At 43.4% G+C, this 19,234-nt stretch overlaps 1 protein-coding gene across 2 annotated transcripts in view; it reads right to left on the bottom strand.

Annotated features, from left to right (window-relative positions):
* PTPN21 (protein tyrosine phosphatase non-receptor type 21) overlaps positions 1-19,234 on the bottom strand; it is a 69,926-nt gene that overhangs the window by 11,511 nt on the left and 39,181 nt on the right. The window contains exons 10-16 of one of the 2 annotated variants that reach the window (XM_075926744.2): positions 17,801-17,880; positions 16,273-16,374; positions 15,194-15,254; positions 14,570-14,654; positions 8,102-9,570; positions 4,507-4,644; positions 2,240-2,461 (exon numbers count right to left, since the gene is read on the bottom strand). In XM_075926744.2, the coding sequence (XP_075782859.1) occupies positions 2,240-2,461; positions 4,507-4,644; positions 8,102-9,570; positions 14,570-14,654; positions 15,194-15,254; positions 16,273-16,374; positions 17,801-17,880 (2,157 nt within the window). The remainder of the gene's footprint in view (positions 1-2,239; positions 2,462-4,506; positions 4,645-8,101; positions 9,571-14,569; positions 14,655-15,193; positions 15,255-16,272; positions 16,375-17,800; positions 17,881-19,234) is intronic. The other variant, XM_075926745.2, reaches the window with a different exon arrangement.

Genomic DNA, 19,234 nt, shown 5'->3' with positions numbered 1-19,234 from the left:
TTTTTTCAAACTGCCTACAAAATAGCAAGAAGACCATCTCCCTCCTAAGAAACATCAAATCATTGAGGACTATACCCCACCTTCCTTTGGAAACACCCACTGGAAAAGGGCAAAGGGGCCTGCCCCCCTAAGAAATTATTTGAAGTTCACCTTACAAGAATTCCATGAAGTTCACCTTAGAAACTTTGAGGAAAGAGACTTGGGGGAGGGGGATTATATTGTGAAGAGTAGTTTCACACCTGGCTCCATACACTTCCTGTGATCAGCTAGGAAAGTTCCTGCATGAAGCTATCTAGCACTTCAACCTTCTGTGCTCCCTGGCCAGATGCATAGAAGGAGAAGAAACAACAGGGCCCTTAATTTCAGTTCTTTACGGCAGGGGTCTCCAAACTACGGCCCGCGGGCCGGATGCGGCCCGCGAGGCCCTCTCATCCGGCCCGTGGAGACTGTGACGGGGAAGAAACTCCCCGCACTAACAGCCCCTCCCCTGGAGAAGCGCCGAGCGGCGCAGCGCCGCGGAGCTGGGGCGGGGAAGAAACTCCCCACACTGACAGCCCCTCCCCCGGAGAAGCGCCGAGCGGCGCAGCGCAGCGGAGCCCAGGGGAAAGCCCACGGGGAGGGGAGCGAGGGCGCACAGCCGCAGGCGCGGCAGGCGAGGAAGGCGGCAGGACCCAGGAGGAGAAGGGGCAGGGACGCCAGGGTGAGCGGCACGCCCCGTGCGTGCCGGCTCAAAAGGGGAAGGGGCCGGAAGGACAGGGGCGGCCGGCACTCACTTTCTTTTGGGCAGGCAGCCAGGAGAGGGAAGCCGGAGGAGCCAGCGGGACGGAGGAGGGACTCTGGACCCGCGCAGCCCTTGCCCTGGGCAGCGAGACTCCCCGGCCGGGGGTGCGGGGGATCGGAGCCGCCAACGGACGGCCACACGGCCTGCGGACCGACGGCCGAGCCCGGGCTCTGCGCGTCCCTCACAGCAAGAGGGGTTGGGACTTGGCGTGGACAATTGCTCCCTATTGGCCAGTGCGTTCTTATCCTATTGGCTAGCTCTCTCATGAGGTCACTAGTGGGCTGGGCTCTATTTTGGCATCCAGGAAACAATTTCACCATTCACACTAATACAGGTGTTCATGTGTAGTGTATCAATGTGTTATTAAATAATAACTGAATAAAATAATATTAAATAAATAATTAAAAACAACATCCATGTTTTGATTGTTTTTTATTTGGACCTCAAGTGTGTAGTCGGCCCCCGAACTGCTGTTTGATAGTTAATGCGGCCCTCGGGCTGAAAAGTTTGGAGACCCCTGCTTTACGGTTGGGGATGTGTCTCTGTTTCTCTTTTTCTCTGCTGAGAATGGAGTCAGACTGGACAATTACAATAGCTGACTCATACACACCAATTCTGCTCTCAAAGAACCCCAATGTGCTTAAAGGACTATTACCCAGCTTTTCACATCACCGGAGTATTGATTTACCTTCAATTAATGTATAAAAAAGAAAAAAAGAGAAAGTAACTGAATCAACAGTATATGGCAGATGCCTCAGATATCTGAGTCTCTCTTAAGCTTTAAGAGACTGCTTAAGGGCTTGTCTACACAGAGACTTAATGGGTGGCAAGGAAGGTTTGAATGTACAGTCCTCTAGCTTGTCACTTACTATATGGCTATGCTTTAAAGGTTCCACTGTGTGCTGTAATGTTCTGCACTTCAAACAGTGGTACAAAAAAAACATACTTTTAGTATATTTGTAACAGAGTCTACAGTTGCTTAGTAGGCCACAGTGCTATAGTTTTACACCCCAGCCTGCTGTGCACTAAATCTCCATGTAGATAAGATTTTTCTTCAAAATAGTGAGTATTAGGTCAGTATGAAAAGAAAAAGATGGACAGGACTGGGCACTTACACTCCTTAATTTATCAGTCATCAGTTTCTCAACTTCAGTCCAAACTCTTCTCTTAGTACAACAATAGTTGCAATCCCCTGCACAGCTAAGAGAAAGAAAAATCTCTCCCAGCAGTGTTATACTGCTCTGAAGCGAGCACCACAATAGGGCTGAGATCTTCACTATCAAGACTCTCCTCATGGACTCTGGTGTCCTCACATTTCAAAATGCAGAGGTCAGTGTAACATTTTTAGGCTATACAGAATTATTTTAACAGAACAAAAAAGGGGCTTCTGATACCAGCTCCAAAATGAGAGATTGAAGAATCATTGTGCAAAACATTCTTCATTTGTGTTAATCTTACCTTAATATGGGATGCATTGATGTAACCCGTGTTGTTTTCTTTGGTTGGGACCAGCTCCACTCTGGCATCATCATAGGGAAGGACATCCTGAAACCTGTTTCTCTCAGCGTTTTCAGGGAGTCGGGCTATTGAGCACTCTCCATCTATGAGCCTTTTCTTTTGAACCCGCTCATACTCAGTAAACACCATTCCCTGTTCCAGCCGTTGTTCTAGAATTTTACACTAAGAGACAGAATAGTATGATCATTCAATGTCACATCCCAGCTCAATTCTACTCTCAACACTGCAGTGAAAAGAATTTAATAAAAAATGTACACATTTTTCTCGCTTCTAATTTTTAAAATCCCACTTCAGCCACTGCTGTTTTTACAATCACAGTAATTCAGGAGTGGCCAAATCTTTATTCAGACAAAACTAATTCAGAGACAACTAATTTAAGTTAATGGGTGTTCTGCCTAAGAGAACAAGGATGAAGAATGTAAGGATATAATAGTAGGAGATGGCGATAGTAAAAAACATTCAAAAATTATTCCTTATTTCTATATCGACAATCCAGTCAGACATGGGAACATTTTGCCAAACAAAGTAGTTAGGACACATTCTAGTGTCCAAAGTAGTTAGGACACATAGGTGTTTGCAGCAAAGATGTTTGCATAGGGAAGTGTACAGTACTTTCTGTTTAATATAGCAGGTTACAGTAGTGACTATGAGAGGTATCTTCCAACTGTATTATTTGGTCAGCTTTGTTGTTCAGGTAGAAGAAAAAAACCTCTCCAGATTCAACACAAAACTGAACAAATTCAGCATAACCTTTCATCCAGGAGAAGGTTTTAAGGTACTTTTGGACCCAATTGGGCCCAAGCTCAAGATGTAAAATAAAAAAGTAACCCACCGCGCTGCACTGCAGGGGCCGCCCCGCCCACCCTAGGTCTCGTGCCCGCTGCCTGCGGCCCCCAGCACCGTCCGGGACTCGCCCCTTCCGCCCACGAGGTTACATAAGCGACCCCTCTCCCCCTTTCCCTCCCCTGCCAGCACGCAGTGCCCCAATCCCCAAGTGCACAATGGCTTGGGCACTCGCCCTGCCCCCCGCGGCACCTGCAGCCCCAGGCGTGAGCTGGGGTGCCTCTCCCAGGTGTAACCTCCCCTCCACCCGGGGTTGCACCCTACCCCCCCTCTGGGGATGACACAGACCTAAATTTTAATCCCTATAGAAATCAGTGCAACTTTTCTTCAAAAAAAGATAATGGACTACTATTTTTCTACATTTTGTTCCTCCAGTTTACCGAGCAATGCCGAGTAACTCCAGCTAGTTTGTCCATAAAACGACAACACCTCTCTCCAGTGTGTGGATCTTAATTAATTATCCAAACCTTTGAGCTCCCCTAAATGGATTACTGCTATGTTCTCAACCGCAGGTTTACCTTTGGAAATCATTTGGAAGTTTGTAGTTGGTACAGAATGTGGTGCATTATGCAAAGAATCCTGTTCTTAAGTGTTGGCTGTAGGATGCACTATTCGCTACTTCTCCAAGGAATACACCAGCATCCTCTATGTTCCCTGGTATAATTCAGGGTGATAATATTGTTCTATAGAGCCCTACATAGTGTAGATCGTGCCTATTTTCATTCCATGTCCTCTCATGAGATTTATAATAGCCAGAGTGTTCTTGCCTATGCTGCACGTCCAAGCTTTAAACAGCTAGAAGCTGAGATTGAGAAATTTTCAGTTGGATGACCCTCAACTTTGGAACCGGCTTCCCTCACAGGTCTGTGATGGTATTAATGTGCTCATCTTCAGGGCACTGTGTAAGATCATCTATTTTTTAGGGGCTTTCCATGAGGAGAAATATCAATGTGACCTGCAAAGATTTGAACCCTGAAGTAAATTCTAACTAAGCTACTTATTTGTTAAGCACCAACAGTAAAAGTCACACACAGTCACAGCCGCTACTAGAAAGAGCATACACTCTAGACAGCTGCACAATTCAATGAGAAATGGAGGGGAAATTTTCTAATTTAAAAACTCTGAATTTTACACATCTAAAAGCAAAAAATTATAAAATTTCATCTTTCGTTTCATTAGGCACTTTTACCAAAACTTATCAATCGTTAGATGTCTCTTTTGCCTATTTGTGGCCGCCTTCTGTGTCTGAATTATTTGAGGGTGAGATGATCTAGTAATTAGCACAAAATACAAAGTTGATGCAGTTCATTTTTAAGATTGACGAGGTAAGAGAAACCAAACACCCCAGAAAACTTTTAACATACCCGTTCATCATTTGTTGCTCTGGTAGGCTCTTCCTTGCCCTCATCTGGCAAAGGCATTCGAGACAAGGTTAGTCCATTTAGCGCAGCTAACTTCAGAGGCCCTATTTTTTTGGCATCAGTTCTATTCTTTTTCATACCCTGCAGAAAAAAATTACAAATTGTTAATAGCCACAAAACAGATTACTACATAGTCCTCATAGGGGTTCGGTCAGTACAGAGGAATCCTTCATCTTCTTTTTGCAAGCAGAAGACAATGCATAGCCCTTTCTCTTTGTGTTAGAGAGTGCACTGGTAAAGCCACATTCCTTTCTAGGATAGGACACCTGTATGACTTCATTCCAAACACTAGTTTCTGAAACACCACAAGAATGACAAATATTGTTCTCTCCAAGGTTAGGTCACAGTGTGAGGGGCAATTTTGAGCAATTTACAGTCCTGAACAGAATTAAAATCCTGAATAATTTGAATAGGACAGCAAAATACCACAAAGGGATTCCACACACAAGCTTATTATGTGCAAACTATATAGTTTACAGTCCCAGTTTTCAGATGTGGCCCCAGAGAACACAATTTTGTGGGTACTTTTTATAGCATTTAGATATGTAAGCATTAAAGTATCTTTTCCCCAGCTACAGTTTATGTCAAATTAGTTTAAAAAAAATTTGGCTACTACAACATATTTCAGATGCAAAAATGTGATCAAGATTTAGAGGCAGAGTTAAGGTCTTTTGGAAAATCAAGGCCTGAATCTTTACTTTTGTAACAATCACTCACTGTTAAATAAAAAGGTTAGAAAAAAATCCTGGAGGATTTTTGTGTTAAGAACCATTTTATATTTTAAACACTTACCTATTAGAGAAAGTAAATATTTCAATCCTACAGTTTATAAATGTGAATGCTAACAAAAATAATAGACTTAAGGAATTTAACACAGTGAAAAAACCTGAAATACTACATGGGCACCTGTGGTGTTTGAGTGAAAAGTCAATATATCCAAGGGCTAATGGGCAGCAACAGAAACAAAAGTGCTGCTAACTGCTAAAGAATGGGACTGTGTGCAAGAATGAATGAATGGAAACCCAAGAACAAAGGGCCACAGTGGGAGCAAAAGATGTCATGGAAAGAATGCCTCTACTAGTCTTATCAAGATATAAAACTCTGAATGTTAAGTACTGAAAAGAATTAGGTTCTATCTATATTGTTTGCAGGATTATTGTAGCCATACTGGTCCCAGGATATGACACACACAAAAAGAGTGAGGTACTTTACTGAACCAACTTCTGTTAACGAAAGACATAAGCTTTCAGGCTCCATAGAAGTTGGTCCAATAAAATATATTACCTCTTTCACCTTGTTCTAGCTATACAGTGTTTTGTAATAACTAAACAATGTTACTAGCTGAATAAGACAGTATTCTATAGAACATTTCCAATGAGTGAAGAACATCTAAGTTTAAAACTGAACTGAGAGTCTCTCTCAATGAAAGTAATCTAATTATAAACAGAGTAGAAGGAAAAGCCAGGGTAAGTTCGCAAGTGTCTCAAAAACTTATACCATGGAAAGAGCAAGACTCAAAAGCTTAAAAATAAAGGTCACACTGCAATAATTAGGAGTTAGGTGCTTAAAAAACCTTTCAGGATTTGGGCTCATAACACAAGGTAAGAGTGTAAGCTACCTATCAATATAAGCCTATCAACAAAAGAGCCTCATTAGTTTTACTTGATGCTAGTGTAACAAAGAGGGGGAAGAGACAAATAAATTATATACAATCATAAAGTTCTTAAAAGAAATTGAATAGGATTGTGCTATTTCGCTAGGTCTCATTTTGCATCCAGCTCCTTGCTAGGAGGACAGAAGAACAATGATGAGGACCATGTAAGAGTCTAGATAAATAGATTAATCCTACAGTATTTAGTTTCTGCAGGGTCAGCTATAGCAGCTGCTAAAACAGTAAAACTAGTATGCCAGTCTGTTTCTCACTGCAGCTTTTCCCAGTGAAAAAAACTACTTGGCAGCTGCTGGGGAAGAAGTTAAAGTAGTATAATCGATCACTAGAAAAAGGCAATCTAAAAACAGGGAACACAAAAACGAAGACGGTGGCTACAAAAAAGAATTTTTTGTTTTTATTACAGTAGCACCCACAACGAGGTAGGCATTGCAAACATATCAGGAGTCAGAGTCCTCGCCCTAAGAACTTGTAAAGTTTTCAGACTAAAACCAAAGTGGGTAGATATAGAAGACAGTGAATTATATTGTGTGGTTCTGCATGCCTCTTGTGGGAGGTTCTGTGGGGGACACGAGTTTCAGTTTATGTTTTATGGCTTGGTGAGGTAGAAGTGGGAGAGAAGGGAATGGTAAAGAAGGACTGAGTTTGTAGGGATGTTTAGAAAGTAGGATGGGAAGGGAAGAGTGCCTGGGAAAGGGAAAAGCCAAGGAGTGCATACAAAGGAGGGAGGTGTCAGAACACACGAGTGAACACGCAGTTAAGACCAATTCTCACATTACAGGAATAGGTCTAATGTCATCACAAGACTTCTCAGACAGTGGGTGTAGCTGCTCCTGCTCCAGCTGTCTGGTGAATGGGGGAACTATAGGAACCATGGCCTGTTAAAAAGACCCCCTAGACAGCTCATCCGCGGACTGTATGAGGCTGAGGAATAGGGTTACCAGATGGGTTTCAAAAAAATACCGGACACACGTGATCTCAGAACGGGTGTGTGTGTGTATGGGGAGGGGAACCAGCTGGGAGGGGAGCTGGGCTGGCCGGGAGGAGGTCGGGGGGGAGTGGGGCTGGACCGGGGGAGGGACCAGCCAGTGGGAAGCAGGACTGGCCAGGAGGGAGTTGGGGAAAGCAGAGCTGCCCGGGGCGGAGGGGGGGACCTGCTGGCAGGGAGCAGGGCTGGCCGGCAGGGAATTGGGGGGAGCGGGGCTGGACGGGGGGAACTGGCTGGCGGGAAGCAGGGCTGACCCGGGCCCACACAGATCCCAGGGTGCTGCCCGTCCCACACACAGTCCTGGTGGGGTGCACGGGCGAGTCCAGCCCTGGGGATTCCATCCCGCCCCGCCCCTGCCTCCGCCTCCCTCCTCTCTACTACATAATTGTGTACTGCCTGGCTGGTAGACACGCTCACGCAGTATGAGCGTGTCTAACAGCCAGGCAGTATGCAACTATGTACTGATACTCCTGATAATAATAAAACTTACTTAATTAGAAAATACCAGACATTTATATGTCCAAAATTTTCTCAATTTGTTTCCCAGACAAAAAGCTCAAATACCAGTCTGTCTGGTTCAAAACTGGACACTTGGCAACCCTACTGAGGAAGTCTCAGAGCCAGTCCCCAGTAGCTACAGGCTAACTAAAGGGTGGAGGCAGGAAGGCTGGCTGAACAGACTGAGAGGGAAACAAAGACAAAATGGGAGAGAGAAAGGTCAGACATATAAGGAGAGGAAACAGAGCGAAAGAGAGTGCAATGGAGAGGAAGGTTACTACATTAAATTGCTACGCTTCAAAAACTTTGAAAAACTATTTTTTAAAACACAAATGATACCAGATCTATCACTATGAGAAGAGACAGAAACAATATCCACTTACACCTAGAGGGGGAAGACCTTCCACTATATTTTTCTTTCCTGACAAAAGGTCAGAGACAGGTCTCTTCTTTAGAGAATCCTTTCTCACTCTGTACCTTCCTGAAGTCGTAAGGTCAGATTCTGACATAGACGGAGTCAGCAAGCCTTCACCTCTTCTCTGCACTTGGGTTTCAGCCATTAAGTGTCCCAGGCTCACATCTTTTATCCTCTTTTCTGGCTCTGAAATATGTAACTTAGGCTCAAGGATATGCAAAGGGCCAGGAGGTGAAGCAACAGAACTGTAGGGGTAACTTAGTAAGGATTCATGAGGATAACCACTCATAATAGCAGAAAGTGGGGTCTGGTCATCAGTGAGAGGAGTCAGAGTTGTACTAGCTTTGTTTTCTTCTTCAAATTCTTCCTCTTCCTCGCTGCTGTGAATCAACATAGTGGCATCTGAAAGAGACTTCTTATGATCACAGTTCAAACTTCCTTCTTGCTCCTCAGTTTCTTCTTGCTTTGTTCTTTCCACAAAAACACTAGGTTGTGACCCTCCTGCTATGACCCTGGAAAGGGCCACATCTGCAGCAGAGGCTGACATGGTCCTCTCTTTAATTCTTATGCCTTCAAAGTTGTGAGCCAGCCCAGCTATTTCGATACTGTTCCTTTTCTGTAGCTGAGCATGGTGTGCTGATGTTAAGGGCTCACTCACCTCCTGAAGGGAATGTGCAACAGGCAGACTGTCTTCCTGAAATGTCTGGACAGAATGATGGACTCGCCGGGTGATGAGATCTGGGTTGCTGCTGCTAATGTAAAGATGTCGGGAAAGGTCTGGGGTACTGTTTGCAGGTCTTGGGTATGGATAAGGGGGAGGAGGTCGATAGACCTGGGTCTTCATGATGTTTGGCGTTGGGTATTCCTGAGCCTGAAGCTGCACATTTGTCAGCTCAGGTACACTGACTGCTCCAACAACTGGACGCCGTTCAACAGGGTATGGGTAGGGAGACTGGCTATGAAAACTGTAATTCAGGTTAAAAGGATAGTGACCAGACTGGGGGGAGGTAAAATGAGCATGTTCTCGAATTTCAGGTTGGCTGTAGACCAGAGCATCAGGCCTACTGTAGGCATATGAATTGCTGATGTTAAGATTTCTCATAGAATGACTCTGCCTATCTGTGTGTATCATTCCTCTGTTAAGCTGTCTCATCACAGTTTCATAATCTGGGGTAGGCCGATAAGAAGGTGGTATTAGTGCACTATGTCGATGTGACGGAACGTAATCAGGTCTTGGGACATCGCTTCCAGTGATGCTTGGGTTAGAGGACATGGGAGATGGCTGCAAGTAGTGCTGTGGGTTATTCAAAGAGTTTGTGCTGTGTGCACTGTAGACACTCCCATTGCGGATTCTGCCATTGTAGTCATGTGGAGCTCTATCCAGGCTAGTCTGAGAGTGGTAATAGAATCCATTCTGCTTGCTCACAAAAAGGTTATCTGAAAAAAGTTCAACAACCATTATGTCCAAACATTACAACATTGAAATTCCTCTACTAGTCATGTTTAATCAATGATTAATTATCAAAACCTCAGCCCTTCCCTCCCATGTCTTGACTTTAACAATACATTTCGGCCACAGATTGCTCCCAAGCAACATTTTCCTTCCAAAGATTGCATCTAGCACAAAATGATAGTATTTCTGTTTGTTTTACCTCTTGCTACCTGGCCACATTTCTGACATGCAGAACGATATTATAATATTGTCCTTTATTTGGAGGCTGATTTAATTCTGATGTGATTTGTTTTCAGAAACCCTGATGTTACTGAGTGTGGCATCAAGACTCAGCCAGCAAACATGAGAGATGTACATTTGCCTTCTCTCTTGAAGTTATGCAGAACGTGTTTTGCTTTGACCAAGTGGAGTTGTGATGTAACAGCCAGAGACAGAATCCAGACAAGGTTGATCAATAAAATCCATCAACTTCACTGTGACAGGGTGTCTGTCCTGCACTGGCCCTTTAAGGGCAAAACCCAGCCCTGAGCAAGGGCTGCCAGCAAAGCCCCAGCTGAGGCAGTTATTGCTAATTAGGCCCAACTGGGGGCTATATAACGAAGGACTCCTGGAGAAGGAGGGGAAAATTTACCCTTTCTCTGGTTGGAGAGCAGGCTGCTTGGGAAGCAGGAGGCTTCTTGGAGGCAGAGCAGGGGAAACTCTGGCCAGGCCAACTCCCAGGCTGCAGGGCCTAAGGCCAAACCTGAGTGCAGGAGGGCTGCAGAGAGCCAGCCAGGGTAGGCAAAGGCAGCAGGTCCACACCCTCTTTGCCAATGTTGAGAGGCCATTCCAGACTGCAGTTTGCCCCTGAGGTAGGGGCTAGCTGAAGACTGGCAGTGGGTCACTGAGGCAAGGAGGGTATACTGGAACTGTGTATTCCCTAGAGGGGAAATGGGTGTTCCCTGGGAGGGGAGGATCCTGGAGTGCAGAGACTGATAAACACTCCCTGGAAGGGGGTCGAGAGATAGTGGAGTGGGCACTGCCAGAGGGCAGTGTCTTAAAGAGGACATTGTGGTTCAAGAGTGATGTAGGTCCGGACTGGAGAGTGAAGCAAGCACACAGGGAGACCCTAGTCAGAGGGAGGTGTCAAGTGAGCAGACAAAAGCTAATCTCCAGTGCCCCCAGCTGGAGGTGCTGTGGCTATGAGTCCGCCCCGTGAGACTCATTCACGTCAACGTCAGGGTTCCAGCTCTCTAGGCCAGGGGAAACAAGGGCACAGTACAGAGTTACGGTATTTCAGCTCTGGGGGAAGAGCTCACCATACCCACAGGGGCAGCCACACTAGTAGTCTAGTGTGGATTAATTAACAGTGACTGCAGAGGGAACTATCCCTAATTCACCAAGAGACTCAAAGCCCTGCAGTGACCGCAGCGACTGCAAAGTAGACAGAGTGCAAGCTGTGGAGGAAAAGGGTCATATCTTGAGTAAAATGGAAAAGTTTTTGGTCCTACTTCTAATCTTATTTCTTTATATTTTATTTACCTCATTTACTGCACTTAATTTTACAGCTTTACTCTTGAGGTACACCAATGCAAGGTCTTGTCTCCATAGCAAAGTAGCACTAGAATAACCTAAGGTGTGAATTCAGACTGATCTAGTTAAACAAGTGTAAATTCCTGTATATAGACACATGTTTGTCTTTTTTCAATGTAACTTAATTCAACTGGGAATTGGTTTATGTTAAATCAAAATAAGCCACCCAGAATAGAGTGTCCACATGTGAGTTTGCATTGGTTCAACTATATTAGTTTAAAAAACAATTTAAGTTAATCCAGTTCAATTGACCTATGCAGAGAAGGCCTTGGCTATAGAAGAATCTGGCCCACTGTATAAATGAATATCAATACTAATGGCATGTCTATAATCAGCTAAGAAATGTGATTCTGAATTCAGGAAGACATATGCTTGCTAGCTCTGGTCAAGACAGCATGCTAAAAATACAGCATGGTATGTGGGGACAGCAAGGGCAGTGACTCAGCCTAGCTGTCCCAAGTACATTCCTAGGATCTCAGATGCATTGGTTCACAAGTGGCTAGCCTGAACCATTGCCTGTGCCACCCAGCTGCAGTGATATTTTCAAACAGAGCATGTGCGCTTCTCTGAGCTAGGAATTACACCTTCAGCTCAGGAAGATGTACACACATTAGCTCTCTGTAGACAGTCTAAGAAATCTGCTTTATGTGACCATTCCAGCAACTAACAAGGTAGACCTTAGTAAAGCAAGAGTTATTTGGAGACTTTGGGATATTTTAAAGTACGGTAGGATGTTGCCTACTACAGTTGGTCCTTATTACAGATTTCATTATAAATATTAAAGAAAATTATTTTTTGTTTTATGCATTTAATGTTTATAAAAAACAGTGGAGTTTTTGCTCTGATGCTAAAATGCAAAACAGGGTAAACAGAGGTCACTTCTTTCAGTACTTTTTGTACATGAAGTAGAAACAAAGACTGCTGTACATCTTTGCTGCCAATTGCTTTTGATTCTTTTTGTTTGAGAGAATATGTGTTCAATACTAGGATTTTATTACAAATCTAGTATTTTTTATAGTACCTTTACTGTTGTGATTTTGGAAACAAATCAATTCCATTCTGCTATAAAAATTAGCAGATGACAGGACTTCCCAAAGTTGTCAGCAATTCAGTATTACCAATGTTGTTTACATTTGTACTACACTAGCAGTCAAAGGCTTGATTGCACTGGAAAATTTAATACAGTCCTTCGTTCAGAGAACTTGGTCTAATTAAAAACACAAAATGAGGGTAACTATAAAAGAGAAGGAAAATGAAGGTACTGGTAAATCCACTGCATATTACACAGGCTAGCTACGTGCACTTATGGGGAGTGCTGCGTAATTTAACTATTTTGATTTTAGAAACTGAGCATTTAAGAATTCCTTATCAACCCAGCTGTAATCCCCTGGGCTTGCTCAAAATTTACAGCCCGGCTGTGTCTAGACTGGCCAGTTTTTCTGGAAAATCAGCCACTCATGTAAGATTGTCAGTGTTCTTGCGGAAATACTATGCTGCTCCCGTTCGGCCAAAAGTACTTTTGTGCAAAAGGGTCAGTGTAGACAGCCCAGATTTGTTTTCCGCAAAAAAGCCTCGATCGCGAAAATGGCAATCGGGGCTTTTTTGCAGAAAAGCGTGTCTAGATTGGCATGGACGCTTTTCTGCAGAAAGTGCTTTTGCGGAAAAGCGTCCATGCCAATCTAGACGCTCTGTTCCGAAAATGCTTTTAACTGAAAAGTTTTCTGTTAAAAGCATTTCCAGAAAATCATGCCAGTCTAGACATAGCCCCCCCAGTTTATCCCAATGATTTCTATACCTACTACTACACACAACAGGTCCCTCTGGGTATGTCTACACTACTCTCCTAGTTCGAACTAGGAGGGTAATGTAGGCATACCGCACTTGCAAATGAAGCCCGGGATTTGAATTTCCCGGGCTTCATTTGCATAAGTGGGGAGCCGCCATTTTTAAAACCCCGCTGGTTCGAACCCCGGGCACCCCGTGGAACGAGGTGTACTGGTAGTTCAGAATAGGAAGCCTAGTCCGAACTACCTAGTTCGAGCCCCGTGTAGCCGCGCTGCACGGGGTTCGAACCAGCGGGGTTTTAAAAATGGCGGCTCCCCGCTTATGCAAATGAAGCCCGGGAAATTCAAATCCCGGGCTTCATTTGCAAGTGCGGTATGCCTACATTACCCTGCTAGTTCGAACTAGCGGGGTAGGGTAGACATACCCTCACTTCCTTTAGTATCTGTCCCACATAGTCCTAAGAAATCTCACTTTCTCTAGTGATGGGCTGGGTCCTTGGAGTAGTCAGGGAAAGAGGGTACAAAGTCCATTGATACTTTACAGAGCTCTGATATCCTTAAGGTCTACAGGGATATGAAGGCTGTATGTAATGAGAGACTGTGGCCTGCAAATAATGTACACAGTCAATGACTCAGTGTTCGCCATCCTAGCTCCCTCATATATCATTCTGTACTTAGAATAGGAACAAATACTAGAACAAGAGAAATAATCATAGACTCATAGAACACTATAACTGGAAGGGACCTCGAGAGATCATTGAGTCCAGTCCCCTGCCCTCACGGCAGGACCAAGCACTACTAGACCATCCCTGATAGATGTCTGTCTAACCAGCTCTTAAACATCTCCACAGATGGAGATTCCACAGCCTCCCTAGGCAATTTATTTCAGTGTTTAACCACCCTGACAGTTAGGAAGTTTTTTCTAATGTCCAACCTAAAACCCCTGTGCTGCAGTTTAAGCCCATTGTTTCTTGTCCTATCGTAAGAGGCCAAGGAGAACAATTTTTCTCCCTCCTCCTTGTGACACCCTATTAGATACTTGAAAACTGCTATCATGTCCCCTCTGAGTCTTCTCCTTTCCAAACTAAACAAGACCAATTCTTTCAGTCTTCCCTCATAGCTCATGTTCTCTAAACCTTTAGTCATTCTTGTTGCTCTTCTCGGACCTTCTCCAATTTCTCCACATCTTTTTTGAAATGTGGTACCGAGAACTGGACACAATACTCCAATTAAGGCCTAATCAGCTCAGAGTAGAGCGGAAGAATAACTTCTGATGTCTTGCTCACAACACACCTGTTAATGCATCCCAGAATCATGTTTGCTTTTTTTGCAACAGTGTGACACTATTGACTCATGTTTACCTTGTGGTCCACTATGACCCCTAGATCCCTTTCTGCAGTATTTCTTCCTAGACAGTCGCTTCCCATTATGTATGTGTGAAACTGATTGTGGGCTTGACTCGCATTTACACTATGGTCTCTTTAAATAGCTCTAGTAGTGTCAAAGGACCTAATGTGATATAATTTAACGAGTGGTAAAATGTGATATCAAGCGGTCTGTGTGTATATACTTGTTCCCACTGTCTATATACTTAAGAATTAAACAATATGACCACATCATAATTTACCTTGGGATGATGTATATGGTTCTGTGTAGTGTCCATTGTAATGTAGCTGAGGTGGTGGTGGCATCATGTAAGGCTGTGGCTTGGGCTAAGAAAGAAGATATTTAAAAGTAGTTAAATTCTACATGAGCTATTAAAGAGTCTTGAAGGTTGTACAAGCAAATTCCTTCAGTGTTCAACACAAAGTATCAATTTTCAGGGCAAGTGAAGAGGAAAAGCAAACCAAAGCAGTGCATACAGACACCTAAGATTTTCTCTAGATGTAGGAGAATCTTAAACTGAAAAATAGATGTATCTAAAATACCTAAAACAAAAATATATATTTTAAATAAGTTATTAAGAAGTTGCCGCTTGGTTTTCTGACAAGCCTGTAGGCTTAAGGCATGTGTCCCAGCTTACTTTTAATCACTTCAGCTTTTCCATTTAAGGGAAAAAAATTTCACTCAAGTCTAATGCAAAACTATAAACATTCAAATCTCAGTAGTAATGGCATATTCCTAGAAAAAGTATCCTTCTCCAATTTTACAATTAACATGGTCACCACTATTTCTCCCTTCATAGGACATTCTACTACTACTTAGCAAAAGACAAGAACCAGCTTAAATGTGAGCTATTTGAAAACCTTACCAGAGACATCCTGGCAGAGGACCTCCTTCTAACTGGATTCACTGTAACAGCCTGCGTTTGTCTACAAAGCAAGTCATACGATAAGCAAAGATTTTTACAACTTTGCCAACTTGAGCACCTTAAAGGATTGGGCCTATTTCAGGGCACTCAGCACATCACAGAATCAGGCCCTATGTTACACAGTCCCAAAGGGAAGAGCTATGTGCAACTGCTATGCACAAATCACCACTGTCGCTAGAATGAAAACAAACATATAAATAGGATGGGGAGTGAGAAAGAAAAACACCTTGTTTATCTCAGTGCCTCTTCTCCTCCTGTTCAGTATCCTAGCAAGATGCTGAATGCTCTGGCACACCAAACTCCCCCAGCAGTGCATGGAACGGACCAGGACCTGAATTTCACACATGCAGTGGGCAGGGAGAAAGGTGGGATTTCCATGCTCTTGCTCCAAATTTCAACCCCTTATAAAGTCTCATCCAAGTGGTAATCTGTAGGCTCCCTGTCCTGGATGTCTGTCTTTATACAGTAATAGCTTGTAATGTGTCCTTAATACTTACTAGGCTATAGAAATAAACAGCAGCAGAATGCTCATTCTGGGTCCCTAAACAATCTAAAGTTTAGATAAGGCAAACATTGTAGCTTCTAGAGTATAGACAAGATTGTAGTTTGCCAAATCACTGTGCATTGGACTGGTCAGCAGTCCCCATTTCCCCCCACACTATACTGGTTCCATATCCATCGGTGTGCAGTAAGACAAGGACCTGAAAGATACCACAGCAATACAAATACATAAGAACAGACTGGGTCAGACCAAAGGTCCATCTAGTCCAGTATCCTGTCTTCTGAAAGTGACCAGTCCCAGAAACTTCTGATGGAGTGAAGAGAACAGGTCATCATCAAGTGATCCATTCCCAGCTTCTGAGAAACAGAGCCATCCTTGCCATTCTGGCTAATAGCCACTTATAGATCTATCATCCATGAACTTATCTGGTTCTTTTTGGAACCCCGTTATAGTCTTGACCTTCACAATATCAACCCAGGGCATGCAAAATTTCAGAAAGAGATTATTCTCAGCTCACCCTTTGGGAAGAGAAGGACGAGAAAGAATTGGAAAGCGTGGAAAGGAAAGAATGAGGAAAGGTTTCTGAGAGCCTTCCACAGGTGGAGAGTCTGGGGAGTCTCTAAAGACAAGGTATATTCAGACAAAATGGAGACAGTCAACTAGCACATTGGGGAAAAAAGGTGCTTGTTACCAGCAGAGAAGACACTGTAACTGAACTTAGATGAGTGGGACAGAGGTTTTCTTAGCCTGGTGCCCAGCACTACCTTGCTCCTCCCCACCTTTCCCTACCTGCCGCTTTTGTTAAACAGGAGGATATCCCAGTAAATTGACATAGGGATCCCAAGCAAGAAAGACTGAGCACTACTGGTCTAGGGAATTTGTTTTTTAAAGCTTCTGACAAACACCACCTCCCCAATATGCTTCATCCCTGACCAGAAGGCAACCACCATGAGGTATGAGAGGCTAGTTTGGTCTCTATTCCGAGCCAATTCTTCAACTATTTTGAGAGTGATAAGAAAGGTGTCAGTATTAGTGCCTCGTGGGGGAGGGGGTTGTGATGTGGATATTTACCATCATCTCTCCTTTAACTTCAATAGACCCACAAGTAGTCATTTATTGCTGGACTATGCCAAAGAAATTGAATTAAATGACTAGTGGGCTCAATTATCTGTCTCGCATTAATGTAAATCAAGAATAACATGACAGAATTAAAAAAGGTGAAAAAATTGATTTGCAGTGTGGAGACTGGTCCATTACATTTAATCTTTTCACTTGTATTTAATTTGTTCTGCTCTTATGATTACTGAACTACAAGGATTCTGTGGATATCTAAAGGGCCTCATACTATAAGACTGCCAATCTAGCATCTTCTAAGAAGACTACATTCACTCCCCTGCTTCTTGGAAATAACTAACTACCGTGTCCTATTACAAGTTCAGTCAAAAGCCCATTTAGAGTCTCAGATTTCAGTATTTCACAAACACCTTCACATTAATGGCCCAAGTAAATACACTTACAGAATTGAGATTCAGTTATTAGAAGAAGAGAATTATATTCTTAACTTTGGCATTGAGAATAAGTATGTGATTAAAAGCATCAGGAACAAACAGTGTCACTAATTAGTATATTCTAAAACAGTGTTTCTCAACCTTTTAAAATAAAGTACCTCTTTTTCCAAAAAAAAAAAAAAAAAAAAGTACCCCCAGTACCTACAGTTTTCAGACACAAAATTTTTTTCGACCATTGCAACATTTGTTTAAACAACTTAATTGTAGCCAGGCAGGCAATGCAATTTTGGGTGTAAAAAGTACAGAAATAATAAAGCACTGTAAAACTTAAAACAAAAATTCAGTTTTCTCCAAATTTCAGTTGTGTTGACGTACCCCACAGACTTCTCTCGAGTACCCCTAAAGGTACTTGTACCACTGGTTGAGAAACATGGTTCTAAAAAAGTAGTAAATAACAGATGTTACACAACATTTAAGTTTGTTATGGGAACAGAGATCTCTTCCCCCCCTCCCCCCACAAAAAGCTATTCTACTTACAGGCTACATTTATTTAGTCTGTAAAATTTGTGTCTGGCCACACACATCCGCCACACATATTTTGCTGTTTCCATGTCCTCCTGTCAAACAAAATATATAGATATACAACAAAAATACACAGGCTAAAATATACAAGCCGAACTCTTGGCCCCATGGAAGTCAGTGAAAGTTTAACCATTGACTTACATCGGAACAAGATTTGATTCAATTCATTTTGATGTAGCAGCTTCTATATGAAAGTTTTTTAGGACCCATAGAATTTGCAGGATTAATCCATCTGCTTAAAACATGAACACTTCATTAGACTAAAACAAGTTGAAAACGGCAGCCTTCTACTGAAGACAATCTTATGACTCAGTACATTGAATAACTATACGTACTATGCATATCACACTTTAAGATGGTGGTGAACCTCTGGCGCACTGGCAGCAAGCACTCCATCAGGGTCAGCGGGCCGCCAGACAGTTTGTTTACCTGAGCAGCTGAAGACATGGCTTGCAGCTTCCAGGGTCATGGTTCGTTGTTCACAGCCAGTGGGAGCTGTAGGAAGCGGTGGAGGCTGGGTCACCACTTCCTGCAGCTTCCATTGGCTGAGAACAGTGAACTACAGCCACTAGGAGCCTTGAGTAGTTGTGGCTGAAGATGCTCAGGTAAACACACTATCTGGCAGCCCACTTGCGGCTAAGCCTGACAAACCGCTTGCTGCACAGAGATTCTCCACTCCCGCTTTAAGACTATTACAAAAATTATAGCCTCGAAGAAGGAAATAGACAAATACTTTAAAGACTCAATTCTGCAAGACACTGAGCGCTCAGGCCCTGACTCAGCAAAGCACTTCAACATGGACTTATCCTTAAGCATGTGAATAGTCCCATTGATTTAAAAAGTCTTCATTTAAACACACGCTTAAACACTTTGCTGGGTCACATCAGAGTGCTCAGCACTTTTGCTGTACTTGTGGAAGACAAAATTTCTTAATGCCTTTTTTCTTTTGTATACAAATGGCTGAAGCAGCCATAGAATTTAAAAATGTTAGATCTGTGTCACCCTCATAATACAAGTGTTTTAACAGCAACTAAAAAATCTCCACATAACTATAAAGTTGAAAAAATTAACATTTTGGACAAAAATATAGTTTGGGGGATTGTTTTATTTTGTAGTTTACTTATACAGGTTGGAGTTCCCCAGTCTGGTACCCTTGGGACCTGATTGGTCCTGGATGAGGGATTTTGCCAGGTCAGGGGAGGTCATTTCTGGACCCCCTGATGCTGGCCCCCACCCAGTTCGCTGGCCTCACCGCCGGCTCCTCACCTCCTGCTGGCCCACTGCCCTGCCAACCCCACTGAGCAGCCATCGCTGCCCTGGCTCCAGCACCTATAGGGCAGCAACACGTGCCACACAGTGGGTTCCAGGTCCCACCGGACAGCTACACGC

The sequence above is a fragment of the Pelodiscus sinensis genome, chromosome 5 (assembly GCF_052426305.1).
Source record: "Pelodiscus sinensis isolate ZL-2025 chromosome 5, ASM5242630v1, whole genome shotgun sequence".
Lineage (NCBI taxonomy): Eukaryota > Metazoa > Chordata > Testudines > Trionychidae > Pelodiscus > Pelodiscus sinensis.
The sequence above is the reverse complement of the archived record's forward strand: the minus strand, read 5'-3'. Positions and strand labels throughout refer to the sequence as shown.